The sequence below is a fragment of the Humulus lupulus genome, chromosome 1 (genome assembly GCF_963169125.1).
Source record: "Humulus lupulus chromosome 1, drHumLupu1.1, whole genome shotgun sequence".
Lineage (NCBI taxonomy): Eukaryota > Viridiplantae > Streptophyta > Magnoliopsida > Rosales > Cannabaceae > Humulus > Humulus lupulus.
The window spans coordinates 103,323,402-103,343,475 of record NC_084793.1 but is presented as its reverse complement, the minus strand read 5'-3'; the positions used below and the strand labels follow the sequence as shown (position 1 = coordinate 103,343,475).

The following is a 20,074-nucleotide window of genomic DNA, read 5'->3' as shown; positions in this document are numbered from 1 at the left end:
TCCTCAAGGTTCCATCAAACTCCAAGCACCAAATAGAGATAGAGGGAGCCATGAGCGAGAGAGTGTGATAAGCTGAGGGAAATCTGTTTACTTCTAAGTGACTCTAGAGTCTCAGCTGCCTAATGTCTAAGTTTATCCCCTAGCTGAAAACTACAAAATTCCCCCAAGACTATCTTAAATCCTCTAGTGTCACCAAGGGCAAACCTGCCAATTTCCACATCCCGCTATATCCTCGAATGTTCTTATAAATCCCCATTTTATCCCTGATACACCTAAACAAATGTTAAATCACCACCAATTACCCGGTAATTCCCGAACACATACTATATTCCTAGAATACCACTAGGCTCCTCCCGAGCTAGGTATTCGACCCCATTGTGACTATTCAGCTATTCCGCTTACTAGGACCGTCTCAGATCACACATTTCAAATATATCACCACACCTTCATGGTATCAATCACAATACACATATATATCACATTTATGCCCTCAATATGCTAAAATTACAAATATGCCTCTAATAACCGAATTGGGCCCACATGCATATTTAATTCACCTAAACATGCATTTCTAATCACATAATCATTTAATTTATATTAACATAACCAAATCAATTATTTACCTCCCATCACGCTAATCAAGGCCCTAAGCCTTATTAGCAAATTTGATCAACTTCGTACTGTCTTCCTTGAGGTGCAACTCTTCTTGGTTACCCCCATTCTTCAAGTCTATTTGTGTGTTGGTGGTGTCTTTAGATTTCTCATTCATAAGAAAATACCGAGTAAACTATTGCAAACCTTTTTATCTACATGCATCACATCTAAATTGTGCTTCAGTTCAAGTTCGAACCAGTAATCAAGTTCAAAGAAAATACTCTTTTTACTCCAATTCTTTTGGATCTCGATTTATTTTCATACCCCCAAAATTGACATGTTTACCCAACAAACGATCTAGAACATGCGCTAATTGTTTGATTATTTCTTGACTATTGAATTTTCATGGAGGACGTCCTTTTTCATAATTCCCATAAAAAAAACGACCCTTCCTTCACTTATGCGTAGAAGATAAGAATATTCTATGACCAACATAAGTCGTCTTCCCAATTACTCGACATAAAGGAGTGTCTTCGTTGCATGAAGGACATGCCATATATCCTTGCCCACTCCAACCAGATAAACTACTACGTGCCAAAAAATCATTGATAGTCCATAATAGTGTTGCACGCATTTTGAATACACTTTTTATTGCAGCGTCTCTGGTTTAAACTTCGTCTTCCCACAACTTCTTCAATTTTTCTACCATAGGCCTAAAAAATACATCCATGTCCTTCCTAGTGATTTTGAACTGAGAATCAATAAGGTCAGCATGAATGATGACTCTTTCATGCACCACCAAGGAGGCATGTTGTATGTGCAGAATATTACCAGCCACATGCTATAAGATAGACTCATGCTACCAAATGGATTGAAACTATCAATAACCGAACCACCCAATCGAACATTTCTGGGTTCTTTGGAAAAAAATCTGGATATCTAGAATCAAATTGATTCCAAGCACCCCCATCAACAGGAAGGTGCATCACACCATCTTCTTTCGATCGTCCCATACTATACCAGGTCATATCCTTTGCTATATTTCTTGAACCATAAAGACTCTTCAGCCTAGGAGTCAAAGGGAAGCACCGCAACACTTTCTAGGTGACTTTTTTCCTCTTTGTGTCTTTGTCAACCCATCTGCTCTCACCACATGCCGGACAACTCTGTTTTTGGAAATTCTCCTTCCAGAACAAACAACATTCGTACTTGCAAGCATGAATTGATTGATAATCTAAACCTAACTTCCTCATTCTTTTCTAATACTCATAGTCTGAAGTCGAAATATTATTCTCCTACGAGAATGAAAATGTCATAAACTTCAAAAGTTCATCAAAGGAACTATTTGTCCATTTATTCATAACCTTCATATGCAGCATCTTTGCCAATAAGTTAAAGGAAGACAACCAAGTACAACTAGGGTTCTGGGGAGATAAAAGGAAGAATCTATTTGAAATACAGGTCATCAAATTGATTTTCTGCACTATTTCCACCACCATCTGAAACTCCTTCGTTTACACCTTCTTTGTTAGTGTCTGGTTAACCAATAACATCATTGATGATGTCAACCATCTCATTAATCATTAGATCCTCGTTGTCCATTACTGGAGGCATATCAACTTCAGCGTGGTAGGTCCACTTGACATATCACTGTAGAGACCCAATCTGTATATGTGAGCCTCCACCACATCCTGTTTCTGACTCAGCATATTCACACACTGATTGCATGGGCACTTGACTTCTCCCGAAGCATTCCCATCATTCTTGGCCATTTTTATAAATGCTTGAAAAGCATTCTAGAACTCATCAAAGTTACACTATCTATTAGTTATCCAACTCTTGTCAATCGTCATAACTGCTTCAAGTGGAAAATAAATTATCACAATGTGATAATCATACAAAACTACCTTTATTTGGTAATAATTTTTATCACCAAAGCCCTAATTTTTTAAAGTAAATTATGAAATCTTATGAATAAATTATTAAATTTTATGAATATATATTATCAAATTTTCTTAATATTTAAACAAATATATTATAAATATACTTAGTTATGAATGTATTATAAAGTTTCATTATATAAAAAAATATTTAATATCAATTATTATTATGTTATTTAATAATTATCAAATTCTTATTATAATTTATATTTTTTATTTAAAAAAAAAATAACAATAAAGTTTTATAATTTCAATTTTAACTTAATTTTAAGAGTAAAGTTAACTTAATTACATATTTTATCTACATATATTATAAAATTAATTTAAATAAACAAATATTTAATCATAAATTTATTAATTTACCATTAAATATTGTTCACGGTAAGAACACGTCAACAATACTAGGTTAGAAAACTCAAAGATATATCTAAGAAAATGATGAACTTAGAAGGAGCTCAGAGAAAACTTGAAGGAGAAAAACTTTGAACAACAATGGAGAAATGATACTCGTATATGACTCTATAGCCTTAGTACACAGTGAATTTTCCATCCCTTTAGTCCGAGGGGTCAAGGTCTATTTATAATAGAGCTCTAATGGATCCTAATACATTGTGGTGTAGGTTTTTATAGATCAAATCAGAGATTATACGCAGCAAAACAACAATCCATATTGTTAATTTAACCCGCAAGATTTCTAGATCTACTTCACATACATATATATATATTGAATCAAATATATGAATAGAATATTACCCCAAGTCCTTCCTTGCTGCTATCTTTTTGTATGGCAAAAATCCTTGAGATCTCACACCAAGATCTTCCAAAATGTTCTCAGCACACAAAGAACGAGTGTGGGCTCACTATACAAAATAATAGGCAAAATCTATTTATCAGATGTTCTCAACACATGAGATCTGATAAAGTTTGGACCTAAGTTTGTGAAGAACAGTGATCTATGCTTGTATCACTGTTCTCTTTTTCTCAGAGAGATTTCACGATATATTTTCTATCCCTGAAAAAATATCGTTATGAAAAAAACTGATATCCTATATTTAATATATCCAATATATTAAAAATAAAATATAAGTTATTTTAAACAATTTGAAAATAACTAATCAGTTATCACATTATGTTTAAATAATAATATTTTAATCATATTACAATATCTCATTATTTATTTAATATTTAAATAGCTAAAATTGTGGAACCAAGAAACTACCAAGAGCTTCTTATGTGTGTAGCACAGTGACTGTGCACTGTGCTACACGTGTACCACATGCCAGGAAAGGCATGTGATTTTTTTCAATTTTTTTATTATTATTTAAATACCAAAATTCCCGAAAATAAATTAATTCAAAATTAATTATATTTTTGTTAAATCAAATATTTAATTAATTCTCAATTAATTAATTACACACAATTATACAATAATTATGTTTAGTGCATAGAAAAATATTTTACTTATCAAATAAGTCATTTTGCCCATTTTTGTATTTACCATTGTCAGTGTTTGTTTGAGTCATTTCGGGGACCATGGACCTATAACATTAAGCTCCAATAAATTGTAACTAAATAATTAAATCTTTAATTATAATAGTTAATTTATTAATTATGATACTTCTCCACTATAAATTCAGAATCGCACTCTTTATGTTATAGATATACTTTTACAGAAATCTTATCTTAAGTCGTCCATTGATATAACCATCTTACAATAGTTCAACCCTCTAATTAATTAGTTCATAAATTAGAATGGAAGAATTACTATTTTACCTTTCTAATTTACTTCTTATTCCTTAAGTACCATTAATTCACTAGTGAATAATTAATCTATAATCTAATTATAGATTTGAGCTCAAAATCATTCAGTTCCAGAATTAACCCTTAAGGGAACAAATATACGATCTGTTAGGAAAGATTAGATTTCGTATTCTTGATACATGTTCCCAGCCATCCATGATATTAAATCTCCAAAACAAAAGTCATTAGCCTCATTCTATGAAGAGACCTTAACGAATGAATCAAAAGATTTAATAAACATGAACATGAGTTCATGAACACTCAGGATTTAGGTTGATCTATAAATGATCATCGATTATGATATGAGTTACAAGTCTTTATTGTTAAGTGGTTTTTGGATAAAGACTTTATTCATATTGGTCCTTGTCATATATAATCATATTAAATAAAGCACCTTTACCGAGATGTCTTACCACATCAATAATCCGAATCTAGATTATTTGTATCAACATGATACTCAGCAAACCGTACTTACAACCCCAATTAAAGAATTCCTCAACTTTAATTTGTTGTTGTTGACTATTTTTATTCATTCATGTGATCTTAATTCTCTCGTAATAATGAATATGGAATTTTTCTGATATTTACTAAATTATTCAAACAATAATTCAATAATCCAAATATAACAATAATAGACCATTGTATTTATTTATTCATAGAAATAACAAATGTCTTTTACATGCTTTTAGGACATACTCCTAACAATCTCCCACTTGTACTTAAAGCAAGTGAGGCATTTCTCTCAATCCCATATTACGTACATGACCCGCGAATTGCTTTGCAGGAAACGTCTTCGTGAACAGGTCTGCCGGGTTGTGTTCTGATGCGATTTTTAGAATGGATACATCTCCTCTATGTATGATTTCTTTGACTAAATGGTGTTTGCGCTCTATATGCTTTCCCCTCTTGTGGCTTCTTGGTTCTTTAGAATTAGCCACTGCTCCACTGTTGTCACAGTAAAGAACAAGTAGTGTCTCCACTTCTGGAACCACTTCCAGATCCGTGTAGAACATTTTAAGCCAAACTGCTTCTTTAGCTGCTTCACAAGCTGCTATGTATTCAACTTCCATGGTTGAATCAGCTATACTGGATTGCTTAATGCTTCTCTAGAGAACTGCTCCACCACCAAGAGTGAATACTGACCCAGAAGTAGAATTTCTACTATCTTTGTCAGATTGAAAATCTGAGTCAGTGTATCCAGTAGGTTCAAGGTCACTACCCGAATATACTAGCATATAGTTCCTCGTTCTCCTGAGATACTTGAGAATATTTTTCACCGCAATCCAGTGTTCCAAACCTGGATTTGACTGATAATGACTGACAATCCCTATTGCATAACATATGTCAGGTCTAGTATATAAAACTGCATACATTAGGCCCCCTACGGCTGATGCATAGGGATACTTTCTCATGTCCTCTTGCTCTTGTGGTGTCTTTGGACACTGATCTTTGCAAAGAGTAATTCCATGTCTGGTTGGCAATTGAACCTTTTTGGAATTTTCAATAGAGAATCTTTCAAGCATTTTATCAATATAATTTTCTTGTGAAAGTGCCAAGTTCTTTCTATCTCTTAGAATTTTAATGCCTAGAACATAGCCCGCTTCTCCCAAATCTTTCATTTGGAATTTGTCAGCCAACCATTTCTTTGCATTTCATAATGTCTCTACATCATTCCCAATGAGTAGGATATCATCAACGTAAAGAACTAAGAAAACCACAACTTTCCCTATGATGTATTTATAAACACATGCTTCGTCAACATTTTGTTCAAAACCATATGTTTTCATAGTTTCATCAAATGTTAAGTTCCAAGATCTTGATGCTTGTTTCAATCCATAAATGGATTTCAACAACTTGCATACCTATTGATCTTGATCATTCTTAATACACCCCTCTGGTTGTTCCATATATATGGTTTCATCAAGTTGGCCATTCAGAAAGGCTATCTTGACGTCCATTTTCCAGATCTCGTAATCATAGATGGCAGCTATGGATAAAAGTATGCAAATGTACTTAAGCATGGCCACAGGAGAAAATGTTTCTTCATAGTCTACACCTTCTCTCTGTTTGTAGCCTTTGGCCACAAGCCTTGCTTTATAAGTCTCTACCTTTCCATCTGCACCCCTTTTCTTCTTGTAGATCCATTTACATCCAATGGCATTAACATTGTCAGGTAGATCTACAAGTTCCCAGAATGAATTGGAATACAATGATTCCATTTCTTGATTCATGGAAGCTTGCCACTTATCAACATTAGGGTCTTCCATTGCTTCTTTAAAAGTCAATGGATCGTCCTTTTCAGTATTTGATACAAGAACGTGTGCCTCATGTTCGTAGCGAATAGGTTGTTTCACAATCCTCCCACTACGACGTTGCACTGGTTTTTCCTTTTCAGGAATTGTGGTTTCCTTGGTTGTTTTATCATTAACAGATGAAGAAGATGGAGATGAAATTTTATCTGTCATTAGTTCCTCTAAAACTACTTTGCTCCGAGGTTTAAAATCATTCATATAGTCGTGTTCTAAAAATGTTGCATTTGTCGAAACAAATACCTTTTGATCACTTGGGCTATAGAAATATCCACCTCTTGTTTCTGGAGCATAGCCCACAAATATACACACCTCAGACCTTGAATCTAGTTTTCTAGATTTAGGTCTTAGCACATGAGCAGGACAATCCCAAATATGGAAATGTCGTAAAGTAGGTTTATTTCCATTCCATAGTTCTAGTGGTGTCTTTGTCACAGCTTTGGGCGGAACTACATTCAAAATGTAATTTGCTATTTGAAGTGCATATCCCCAAAACGATAAGGGAAGTGAAGAGTAGCTTAACATAGACCTGACCATGTTCAACAGGGTCCGGTTTCTTCTCTCTGAAACTCTATTTTGTTGTGGTGTTCCAAGTGCTGTGAGTTGGGATAGAATACCATGCCTCTAGCAAGAATTGTTTGAATTAAGAATACAAATATTTACCACCACGATCAAATCGGAGTGTTTTTAAAGATTTACCTAATTGTTTCTCAGCTAAGACTTTGAAGTCTTTAAACCTATCAAAAGTTTCTAACTTCTTAAGCATTAGGTAAACATGACCGTATCTAGAATATTCGTCAGTAAATGTGACAAAATATTCATAACCACCTCGAGCTTGAATGTTAATTGGACCACATACATAACAATGTATACGCTCTAGTGATTCTTTGGCTCTATTTCCCTTCGATGTGAAAGGTTGTTTTGTCAATTTTCCTTCTAAACATGATTCACAAACCGGTAGGGTTCCAATTGTTAGTTCCCTCAATGGTTCAGATTTAGTTAACCGGTTTATCCTATCTCGACTAATATGACCTAATCTTAAGTGCCAAAGATATGTGTCATTTTCTTTAGAAACCTTTTGTCTTTTGTTACTTTGTGGAATAGCTACTTTGAATAATTCAGAATTATTGAGCGATTTTTCAATTGGATTAAGCATGTACAGTCCGTCCTTTTGTTTTGCATGACAAATATTGTTCCATTCCTTGAAATAAAAATCATATTATTATTAAAAGAAATGAAAATTTTGTGTTCATGTAACAAAGATAAAGAAATAATGTTTCTAGTAATTTCAGGAATAAATAGAACATTATTCAAAACTAGAAAATTGTTCTTAAAATTTAAATGGACTGTTCCACATGCTTTAGCTGAAACAAGCGCTCCACTTCCCACTCTCATAGTCATATCTCCTTGCTCCAACTGCTTTGCAGACTCAAGCATCTACAAACAAGAACAAACATGGTTAGTGGAACCAGAATCAATTATCCATGATTTATCTTGTTCCACCATACAAGCTTCGAGTACAAGTAAATCTAATTTACCTTTCTCTTTCTCTTTTAGCTCGGCGAGATACTTTGGGCAGTTTCTCTTCTAATGACCATCGACATTACAATGGAAACACTTTCCTTTGGGTGCCTTTTGTTTGGGGTCATTGTTCTTTTTGTTCTCGGGTGCCTTGGATGACTTCTTTGCCTTTTTCGGATTGTCCTTTTTAGGTTTGCAGTCATTGTTATTGCTTTTCCTTTTCTTCTTAGAAGAAGATGGTTTTGCTTCAGCCTGACTTGAGATCATCTTGTTCAAAGACTCAAAATTTTGTAATTCATTCAACAATTGTGTCATGTTAAATTCTAATTTATTCATGACATAATTTGTTGTGAATGTAGAAAAAGCAGGAGTTAAAGACTCAAGTATAATGCTTACTTGTGTCTTTTCATCCATGACTGCTCCGTGCGTCTCAGCTTCATGGAGTACACTGATCATGTTCAAAACATGCTCACGCACAAATTGACCTTTCTTCATCTAAGCATTCATGTAGGTTCTAGTAGCCTCATGACGACTTTGATCTGATGGGAGCCCAAACATTTCCTTAAGATTCTAGTATCTCAAAACCAGTTTCCATGGATTCATTCTTTGTTCGTAAGACATCACTCATGCTTACAAGCATATAGCACTTAGCTTTGTTATTAGATTGAATCTATGCATCAAATTTGTCCTTTCGGGGCAGTGGCGCTAGGTTCTTCAGGACATTCCTCATTTAGGACAAACTTGTGGTTTTTGCTAACCAACAACAGATTCATATTTGATTTCCATTTTATGAAGTTATCACTAGTTAATTTTTCTTGTATGATTAAAGCAGTGATGGGATTTCCAGAGATAGACATATTCTGAATAAAATAAAAAAAAATACAAATATTATTATTATATTTAAAAAAAGAAATATCAAAATTTTTGAAAATTAAACATGATGCAAGATTACAATTAAAACACATAAAATAAAGTTTAATCTTCATGATAAAACTTTCTAACAATTAAAGTGCCGCCTTAGGGTCAGTCAATTAATCTTAGAGAATTTATAAGACGTTCTTATCTTTATTGTTTAAGACTTAAAATAACTCATTACTTTATCTTTTAAACATTAAAGTACCGCTTAGTTTGGTCAAGTTATGATTATCCACTGCAAAAGCTTAATCATAACTTTGTGAGTGTAACCCATTATTTCGGAGTTCATGACTTAACTTAGGACATGTCGCCTTAGGATTGGTCAAACCTAAAATACATCATTAGTTCCTATCTATGTAAGAAATATAACCTTGCTATTGACATGTCTAGAAACCTTCCTTAGGGGGACAAAAACAAAGTCGTCGCGAGGCGCTATTCATATCTCACAGTGTTATATTAATAATGGAGGCCATGAGTTATGTTGAGTTATCAACCCTCTCCCACTCACTATTTTGAAATAAGTGTTTGTTAACCTAATTAATTCCAAATTAATTATAACTTCTTTAAGCTTTATGAACATAATTAAAATTGGAAAGAATGCGAGTTTCTAGGTCCATATTCAATTTTAAATTACCAATTATGTTCATCTAAACTTTACTAAAAACAATTTTAAAATAAAGTTGGTTTAAAGAAATTAAGTCATAAAGACTTAAAACCGGTGTGATATTTTACCAAGTTTTCAAAAATAAAACTAAGTAATTTATATGCAATTAGTTTCACAAAACAAATCATATAAACATATAGGACAATCCTAATAATCATATTTCTACTAATGAGATGCATGATTATGACTGTGTGGGTTTTTATGTATGGCACAAAATGCATGAACATGTTATCAATCACATCAATCACATGAAAATAATTATTTAAATAAATAAACAATAAATGTTGAACCGGGTGCATTTGGGTATTTCTAATTTTACAACCTCTTTATAAAATTTTAAAAATAAAATAAAACCGCCTTGATCTCTATCGGGCTTCTTTACTTTACTTTCGATAGCATATGTGTCGTTGGTCCAAAATAATAATAAGAAAACAATTTTCTAATTATTTTTATTAATTAAAACAAAACTTTTAAATAATCATTATTTTATTTTCCTTTTAATTAAAAAAACTTTTAATTAAAACAAAAAACTGAAATATGTAATTAAAATCTGTTATTTTTAAAATTAAATTATGAGAAAAGATATTCAAAAAAGTTTGTTAGGATAACAAAATTATCACATTATTTAAATATCAAATTTCTAACAAATAGGATATTTAACATTTAATTTTTTTTTTAAAATAACAGATTAATTTTAGAAAAATAAAAAAAATCTGGACCAATAAGATGGGGACACGTGGCATCAAAAGCTGCTGTCGGGCCCACTTGTACGGAACCGTACGGATCCATACGCACCCGCCCGTACGATCCATACGACGTCCCAGGCAGCGGCCTCAGAGGAACAGTGGCTGAATTCTGAATCCCGGGCTCCTTTCTGACTTTTGTGTGATCAGAATTACAATTTTATGGTGTCAAAAACAGAATAAAATTAAACATAGTGCTAAACTTTCTCTCCCATTCTTCTCTCTTCCATGGCGAAGAAGAAGCGTGTGGTCCGAAAGTCTGCACCTCGATTATCTGAGCATGATGCCAATAGTAATCAGAATACTGAGAAGGAAGAAGCTGGTGGTGTGTTGTCTTCGGAAGGTTTAAATCTAATAGCAGAAACGATAACAGCTGATGAAATAGTGCTAGAGGAAACGATAACAGAAGTGGTTTATGATGGTGATTTTGAGATCCCTCCGTCTCCGATTCAAGATCGGCAACTGAGTAAGGATTGGGCTCGGGTAGTGGAAGATGAGGTGGATGCTAGTGAAGGTCAGGAAACTCTACAGGATTCAGCACGTAAGCATTGGAATTCTTTTGCGAAGGAAAATAGATTTGCTCGTGATCCCCAGCTTACTTATCAAGAACCTCTGCTTAAGAATGGCATTAAGATTGCGCAAGTTGACCCTGAGGAGGTGCGTTTTCAAGCAGCGAATTGGAGCTCAGCTGTAATATGTATGGTTCTAGGTGCGAACCCTCCAATGGCGGTATTTTAGGGATACATTAAACGAATTTGGGGCCATCTTTGGATTGTGCAGATAACTCATATGACCATGGGTTTAACAATGGTGAAATTTAATGATGATGCGACAAGGGATCTGGTATTAGAGAATGGTGTTCTTCAGTTTGACAGAAAGCCAGTTATAGTCAGACCATGGTCATCAGATCTTAATGCGGTGAAGCTAATTCATTCTGTTCCGTTATGGATTCGGCTTCACGATTTAGGTCTGCAATATTGGGGGAACAAATGCCTAAGTGCTTTGGTCAGTACTGTTGGGAAGCCACTTATGGTGGACCAACATACTAGGGATCGTACTAGGATTCAATTCGCTCGGGTTTTGGTAGAAATGGACATCACGGATGCACCACCAAGAGTGATCCAATTTCTAAATGAAAATGGTCATTGGTGGAGCAGGGGATAGACTACGAATGGCTGCCTGTGAAATGTAAATCGTGTATGGGTTATGGACATATAATGGCTGATTGTAGGAAAGGGGATATTGTGAAGAAAGAGAGAAATACAGAGAAGAAATATTATGTGTCTAAACCAGAGGATCACACACAAACTCCACCCATTTCGGTCCCTGTTTCCTCTCCGTTGGAACCTTCTGGTTCAGGAAAAACAGATGATCAATCGTTGCCTAATGTTGCTTGGAAAACTCCTAGAAGAGTTGTTGGGTCAAGAATGAAGGATCCGATCCCAGGGCCTAGTTCAGATCGTGGCAAAGAAGTTGGGCATAGATCTGTGAATAAATTTAGTATTTTACAAGAAGAGAAGGAATCTGTGGCTGAGAAGGTTGAGTGCAGCGAACCAAAGGGTCCGGGTTTAATTTCTTCTTAATCATGGACAGTTGCAATATAGGAAGTTGGAATGTTAGGGGCTTGAATAATAAGGTTAAGCAAGATTCTGTGGTTGAGTTTTGCAATGTCAATAAAATTGGAGTAGGGGGATTGTTAGAAACTAAGTTGAAAGGGGTTAAAGTTCAGGAGTTGATGGATAATAAGTTTGCTAACTGGGATTTTTTTAATAGTTCTACAGTTGAAGGCAGGTTATTGATTATATGTAGAAAGGGTTATGTTAGAGTTACAGTTATTGTAGAATCTCCTCAACATGTTCATTGTGTGGTTAAAATGGCTGGGCAAGCTTCTGCTTTTTGTCTTACATTTGTATATGGTTACAATACCATTGAAGAGAGGAAGAGTCTTTGGAATAATCTGGTGCAACTGAAGTTTCCTGTTTCTTCATGGCTAATTCTTGGGGATTTTAACTCAGTTTTCAATGTTGATGACAGAAATGGGGGGAATCCTATTACACATAATGAAATGGCTGATTCTAATCACTGGTTATCTCAGGTTCATATTGAAGCTCTCAAAAGTCATGGGTCGGTTTTCACTTGGACTAATAACCAAGCTGGTACTAATAGAATCTATTCCAAGATAGATCACATTTTTGTCAATGAGGAGTGGCATGATCATTTTCCTAACTCAGCAGCTCGTTTTAGTTGGGAATCCATATCAGATCATTGTTCTTGTGTTGTTTCAACTACAACCTTAGAGGCTATTGGGATTAAGCCATTTCGGTATTACAATTTCTGGGCTAATCATCCTGAGTTCAAGAGTTTAGTGGAGCAAAATTGGAAGAAGCCGTTATCTGCTAGGGGTCTAAAAGGGGTATACTTAAAACTGATGAGAGTTAAACATTGCCTCAAGAAATTTAACCATGAAGTGATAGGTGATATTGGGAAGAATTATTAGGAAGCTAAAGCCTGCTACAGTGAAGCTAAGTTACAGGCTCAATCTCACCCGAAAGACAAGATTTATCAGGAGCAAGAATCTAATGCAGCTGCTAATTTTTTTGCTCAAGAGAAGATGTACCATAAATTTCTTAGACAAAGGAGTAAAATTACCTGGCTGCAGAAAGGAGATATCAATACCTCTTACTTTCATGCTTGTTTGAAGAAGAGAAAAATGGAAAACAGAATCACATTTCATGACAAACCAAGGAAAAGTTAATGAAAATTTTCCTGAAGTTGTTCAGCATTTCCTTACTCATTTGCGCAGCTATATGGGCAGTATCAGTACTGTCAAAATCAGATTGAATTTGGTTTGTATTGAGCAGGGATCTAAGCTGTCTTTAGATGATCAACTTGGTTTGTTGAAACCTTTTTTGTACAAGGAAGTTAAAAGAGCAATGTTTAGTATTCCTGACACAAAATCTCCAGGACCTGATGGGTTTGGATCTGGTTTTTTTTCAAGAAATTGTGGTCTGTTATAGGGGGGAAATTAGTCCTGCTGTTACTAACTTTTTTGAAACAGGTCTCATGCCACCTGAGTTGCATAATACGATGATTTCCCTCATCCCTAAACTAGAGAACCCGGCTAAAGCAGTTGACTACAGACCCATTGCTTGTTGTACAATGATATACAAATGCATTTCAAAACTGTTATGCTCTAGACTGGCCTCAGTTCTCCCTTCTCTGGTTAACCAAAACCAGGGTGCTTTTATCCAAGGGAGGTCAATTGCTCATAATGTGATGATTCTCCAAGATATTTTGAAGAACTATAGAAGGAAAAACACTTCTCCTCACTGCACTATCAAGATAGATATCAGTAAGGCATATGACACTGTGGATTGGAACTTTATTGAAGATCTTCTTAATGCTTTGAACTTTCCTAGTAGATTTGTTCAGCTGATAATGATTTGTATCAAAAGCACTTCCTATTCTCTTCTTATGAATGGTAGAATTCAAGGTGGTTTTCATGGGGCTAAGGGACTTCGTCAAGGTGATCCTTTATCGCGTTTGATTTTTGTTCTGATTATGGATTATCTATCGAGAAATCTTCTTCACGCTGTTCAAGACTCCAAATTCAGATATCATCCTCTTTACAAAAGTTTGAAGCTAATCAACTTATGCTTTGCGGATGACTTGATTCTTCTTAGTAAAGGGACTAAGCAGTCCATTAAAGTGCTTAAAGAGGTCTTGGATGATTTCAGCAATACTACTGGGCTCCATATCAATGTTAATAAATCACAAATATTCTTTGGAGGAGTTGAGACTAGGGAGAAAGAGGAGATCATTATGGATCTTGGTTTGGCTGAAGGTGATTTCCCTTTAAAGTACTTAGGGGTGCCTTTAAGACCAACTAAATGGAAAGCAGAGGACTGTGGGATTATTATTAAAAAAATAAAAATGAGGCTTCATTCTTGGGGAAGTTGGCACCCGTCTTTTGCTGGCAAAGTTCAATTGATTCATTCAATTTTACTTGGTCTTCGAAATTATTGGATGAGTACTTTCATCCTTCCTCAGAGTGTTTCTAAAGAGATTGAGAAACTTTGTAGAGGCTTCCTTTGGGGTTTGAATGGGAATAGAAGTAGAATTCATTTGGCCTCTTGGGAGAAAGTTTGTCTTCCCAAGGCTTTTGGTGGTCTTGGGTTTAAAGAAGGGACCAAATGGAATCAAGCTATCTTAACCAAATACATTTGGGCTATTACTGAGAAGAGAGATTTGCTATGGGTCAAGTGGGTGCACACTGTCTATCTTAAGGGGGTTTCCTTCTGGTCTTATGAGCTAAAGTTGGACTCTATTTGGTATTGGCGCAAACTTTGTCGACTTAGACAAAAGTTTTCCATGTCTGAGATCTTGAAGGCAGGTTGCTCGGGTAAGTTTTGTTCATCAGTTTTGTATAACAGCTTTCTTCCCCCTACTGAAGTTAACTATCATAGAGCTATATGGAGCAGTCTCAATCTTCCAAAGCATCGATTTTTTCTTTGGCAAGTTGTGAATGCTCATCTATTAACAAAGGACAACTTGAGTAAATTTCACATAGTTTTAGACTCATTTCTCTGTCCTGTTTGTGGAGTTCAGCCTGAAACACATCAGCGTTTATTTTTTAATTGCTGCCTGTCTAGAAGAGTGGTGGAATTAGTGTTCAATTGGCTGGGTTTCAGAGGGTGGCCGGTGGAGTTTGATGGCTGGTTATCGTGGATATCGCTGAAAGCTTCATGTTTTGTGAGACAAATCAGCATAGCCGTTAGTGCAGCAACTTGCTATGGTCTATGGCTGAATAGAAATAGATGTGTCTTTGATGGTTTCTCCAAATCTGATACTTTGATTGCCTTATATGTAAAGAGTATAGTGAGCTACAGATTAATTGCTATTAAAAGTAGAAAATTGTCTAGACAAGAGAGAGACCTTATACATAGATTAACATGTAGTTAGTGCCTATATTTTTTTCGGTTTTGGAGGTTCAGCTTGTTGTTCCTCTTGTTTCGGTTTTTAGTGAGTTGAGGGTGTAATTTGTTGGTTGATTAATGAAGTTTTCCTTCTTGATCAAAAAAAAAAAAAAAAAACAGAATAAAATTACAAAAAACCTATGCCCCATAATGGCTTACAGAATGATCTAATCATAAACAAATCCTAACCCAAAAATACCATATAATTAACGATTCAACATTCCCAGGCATATAATCATATTAAGCCATCCATTCATTCATAAAAAAAATGCATAAAATTAAACCCACACATATTCAATATATATATGTGAAGATGGCTCTGGTACCATTTGTTGATTTTTATAGATCAAATCAGGGATTATACGCAGCAGAACAACAATCAAAATTGTTAATTTAACCCCACAAGATTTATAGATCTACTTCTTCACATACATATATATATTGAATAAGAGATATGAATAGAAAATTACCTCAAGTCCTTCCTATCACTTTGTATGGAAAAAATCCTCGAGATCTCACACCAAGATCTTCCAAAATGTTCTCAGCACACAAAGAACGAGTGTGGGCTCGCTATACAAAATAATAGGTAAAATCTATTTATCAGACGTTCTCAACACATGAGATCTGACAAAGTTTGGTAATAAGTTTGTGAAGAATAGTGACCTATGCTTGTATCACTATTCTCTTTTTGTCAGAGAGATTTCACGATATATTTTCTATCCCTGAAAAAGTATCATTCTGAAAAAATTGATATCCTATATTTAATATATCCAATATATTAAAAATGAAATATTAGTTATTTTAAAAAAATTTAAAATAACTAATCAATTATCAGATTATGTTTAAATAATAATATTTTAATCATATTACAATATCTCATTATTTATTTAATATTTAAATAACTAAAATTGTGGAGCCAAGAAACTACCAAGAGCTTCTTATGTGTGTAACACAATGACTGTGCACTGTGCTACACGTGTACCACATGCCATGGAAGGCATACAATTTTTCCCAATTTTTTTATTATTTTTTAAATACCAAAATTCCCAAATATAAATTAATTCAAAATTAATTATATTTTTGTTAAATCAAATAATTAATTAATTCTCAATTAATTAATTACACATAATTAGATAATAATTATGTTTAGTGCATAGCAAAATATTTTACTTATCAACTAAGTCCTTTTGCCCATTTTTGTATTTACCTTTGTCAGTGTTTGTTTGAGTCATTTCGGATACCATGCACCTATAACATTAAGCTCCAATAAATTGTAACTAAATAATTAATCTCTTTAATTATAATAGTTAATTTATTAATTCTGATATTTCTCCACTATAAATTAAGAATTGCACTCTTTATGTTATAGATATACTTTTACAGAAATCTTATCTTAAGTCGTCCATTGATAAAACCATCTTACAATAGTTCAACTCTCTAATTAATTAGTTCATAAATTAGAATGGAAGAATTACCAGTTTACCTTTCTAATTTACTTCTTATTCCTTAAGTACCATTAATTCACTAGTGAATAATTCATCTATAATCTAATTATAGATTTGAGCTCAAAATCATTCAGTTCCAGAATTAACCCTTAAGGGAACTAATATACGATCCATTAGGAAAGATTAGATTCTGTATTCTTGATACATGTTCCCAGCCATCCATGATATTAAATCTCCAAAACAAAAGTCATTAGCCTCATTCTATGAAGAGACCTTAACGAATGAATCAAAAGATTTAATAAACATGAACAGGAGTTCATGAACACTCATGATTTATGTTGATCTATAAATGATCATCAGATATGATATGAATTACAAGTCTTTATTGTTAAATGGTTTTTGGATAAAGACTTTATTCATATCGGTCCTTGTCATATATAATCATATTATTTAAAGCACATTTATCGAGATGTCTTACCACATCAATAATTCAAATCTGGATTATTTGTATCAACATGATACTCAGCAAACCGTACTTACAACCCCAATTAAAGAATTCCTTAACTTTAATTTGTTGTTGTTGACTATTTTTATTCATTCATGTGATCTTAATTCTCTCGTAATAATACAAGATCACATCCTCAATAATGAATATGGATTTTTTCTGATATTTACTAAATTATTCAAACAATAATTCAATAATCCAAATATAACAATAATAGAGCATTGTATTTATTTATACATAGAAATAACAAAGGTCTTTTACATGCTTTTAGGACATACTCCTAACATGTGGTCCTTGGGGTAAGGATGTACATGGGTACTTTGTCAGGGTAGTGGTGCAGAGGTTCATGATGTCGGCCCTGGTACATTGTCAGGGGTTTGTAGATCATGCCACCACTTCTCGTACTAATTCGTACCACCACTACTTGTAAGATACGGATGTTCGGGCCACGCCTCTGATCTCTTCAGTCTAGTACATTATGTAACCATATGTATGCCCCATACATGATGATTGTCCTTGTTCCTCCAAGATATGCCTTGGCTCCAAGCTTCTTTGTTTTTTACTACGCGCTTTGCTGGTGACACCTACCTTAGAGAGTAAGGTAGGGCCTGATCATTGAAGCAAGTGTTCCAAAAAGAAAAAGGGGTTGGGAGACAACAACCTCGGGAGGCGGTCTTCGGGGCCAAGTCGTGGGGGGACTCTAATGGTCTCATGTACAAGGGAGAGATGCGAGGGCATCTCGTAGGTCTCACGAGGCTTCTCGACATGATGTCGGGAATGGTGAGACGGGCGTCTTGCGGGGCCAATTTGGCAAGAGGCGAAGAGGCTCACGAGGTCTCGCGTTGCTTCATGTCATGATGTAGGGAATGACAAGACGGGCGTCTCGCGTGGTTACTTAGGCGAGAGGCGAAGGGGCTCAGGGCCATGTGAGGCTTCTCATGGGAACACCTATGGGAGATGTGAGGGGGTCTCACATAGAGACGACCTCGCATAGGAGGCCCTTAGGTCCGTTGCGGCTTTTGCGTAGGGACAGCCTCGCATAATGAGGCCCTTAAATCCACAGGGGAGACGCGAGGCATCTTATGGGGTCTTTTCATAGGGATGGTGTCGCATAGCAAGGCCCTCAAGCCCATATGGGAGACGCGAGGAATCTTACAGGGCCTTTCCATAGGGACGACCTTGCATAGCGAGGCCCTTAAGTCCCTCAACGGTGCTTAGGCGCTTGGCCTTTGCAAGGGGTGTTTCAAATGAACTCGACCTCACATGGAAAGGTGCTTAGGCGTGGCATGGCTGAACTTCGCTACTTTGTGTGTGAGGCTCCATGGGATAATTTTCCCATATTCACACTTACCCCCCAGTCTATGAGCACACTTTCAAGTGTGTTTGTAGACTCTTTCATACGCTTTCCGTGTGATATGTATGGCGCTCAAGCTTCGCCTTTTCTTAAAGGGGCATGGAAGGCTCACCTCTGGAGTGATATCTAGTGGTGAATGAAGAAACAAGAAATCCACCTTGGTGGTGTGTTTCTTTCTAGGCTATAAAGAAACACAAAATCCAACTAGCTTTGGTGGTGATCCAAGTGGGTCCTTAAGATTGATTGAGAGCCAACCATTCCCAAGCGTGGATCCCAAGGTTGTCAATACCTTTGATCCCCACTCTCCTTTTTGTATTTGATCCAAGGGCTTGGGAGCTTTGGTTCTTCCTATAAATACCCAAGACTTGGACTTTTTTTTTTACACTAAAGATTACATGGTCTAGTGGTAATTCTTTGAAGTCACTTCCAAGAGCTCCAAGGTTCCATCCTCCATAGAATCGTTTTAGGGGGTAATTTTTGCCACTATGAAATTCTTTTTTATTTCTCTTTTTTTTTTCTTAACTATCCATGCTTGCATTGTAGTGAGTAAGGGTGGTTTCTCTTAGGAGGTCGTTCTCGTAACTTCAAAGGCCATTCTCTCGCATATCCAGAGGCATTTTTCCACGCACTCTAGGGCCTCCCCTCGCGTACCCAAGGTGTCATTCATACACATCCCGGTATACTTCCTTTTGCCAATGGTATATGCACAATTTTTTTATCTTTTATATGAGACTAAGGGCCATAGATTAGTATGTTCCTTTTCCCTTAAGAGTTCATTGTTCCCATGGTTTGTTAGGCACGTATATATTCTTATCTTATGCAAATTTCACTCCTATTGTATTGTTGATATAGGGTTGTATCCACGCACACACGTAGTCAAGTCTTAGCTTGGCTATAGCATCTAGACGGTCCTTCCAAATTCCTCTTGATGTCAAACCTATTGAGTTCTCATCTTCTGACTCTAAAGCTAATACCCACCAGCAATTTTCTTACCCAACAGTGTATCAACCTAGGATACACATTTCAACACATCAATTAAGCCTTTTCTATATGCATATATATATTTATTTATTTTTACTTGTGTTTATTCCTCTACTTAGGTTTGCCTTACTATACCTATTTCTTTTCCTTGGCCTTAGGTTTTGAAGGGGTTGTCACCCTTTGCTTTGCGGCCTGCAGCCCGAGACCATGTGGCGAAGGTCATGGGTATGTCATCTTCATGCAAATATGCCTGCTGCCTTTTTACTTAGGGTAATATCTATTCATCCAAGTTTTTGTCTCCGGACTAAGCCATTTCCTTGAGCTCCG

The 20,074-nt window shown here is 35.4% G+C and overlaps 1 protein-coding gene across 1 annotated transcript; it reads left to right on the top strand.

Moving 5' to 3' along the window:
* The first annotated feature begins 12,071 nt into the window (after positions 1-12,071).
* LOC133819045 (uncharacterized) lies at positions 12,072-15,448 on the top strand. Its single transcript, XM_062252195.1, has 4 exons — positions 12,072-12,899; positions 12,984-13,099; positions 13,290-13,471; positions 13,545-15,448. The coding sequence occupies exons 1-4, from the start codon at positions 12,072-12,074 to the stop codon at positions 15,446-15,448; spliced, it is 3,030 nt and encodes a 1,009-aa protein (XP_062108179.1).
* Positions 15,449-20,074: the final 4,626 nt, after the last annotated feature.

What these genes read in the sequence shown, in the direction of transcription:
- LOC133819045 (XM_062252195.1), top strand. Translation starts at nt 12,072, where the DNA reads ATGGACAGTTGCAATATAGGAAGTTGGAATGTTAGGGGCTTGAATAAT. An exon ending in CTGCTAGGGGTCTAAAAGGG is followed by an intron (nt 12,900 to 12,983) that starts GTATACTTAAAA and finishes AAGAATTATTAG; the next exon opens with GAAGCTAAAGCCTGCTACAG. An exon ending in TTTTTTGCTCAAGAGAAGAT is followed by an intron (nt 13,100 to 13,289) that starts GTACCATAAATT and finishes TCATTTGCGCAG; the next exon opens with CTATATGGGCAGTATCAGTA.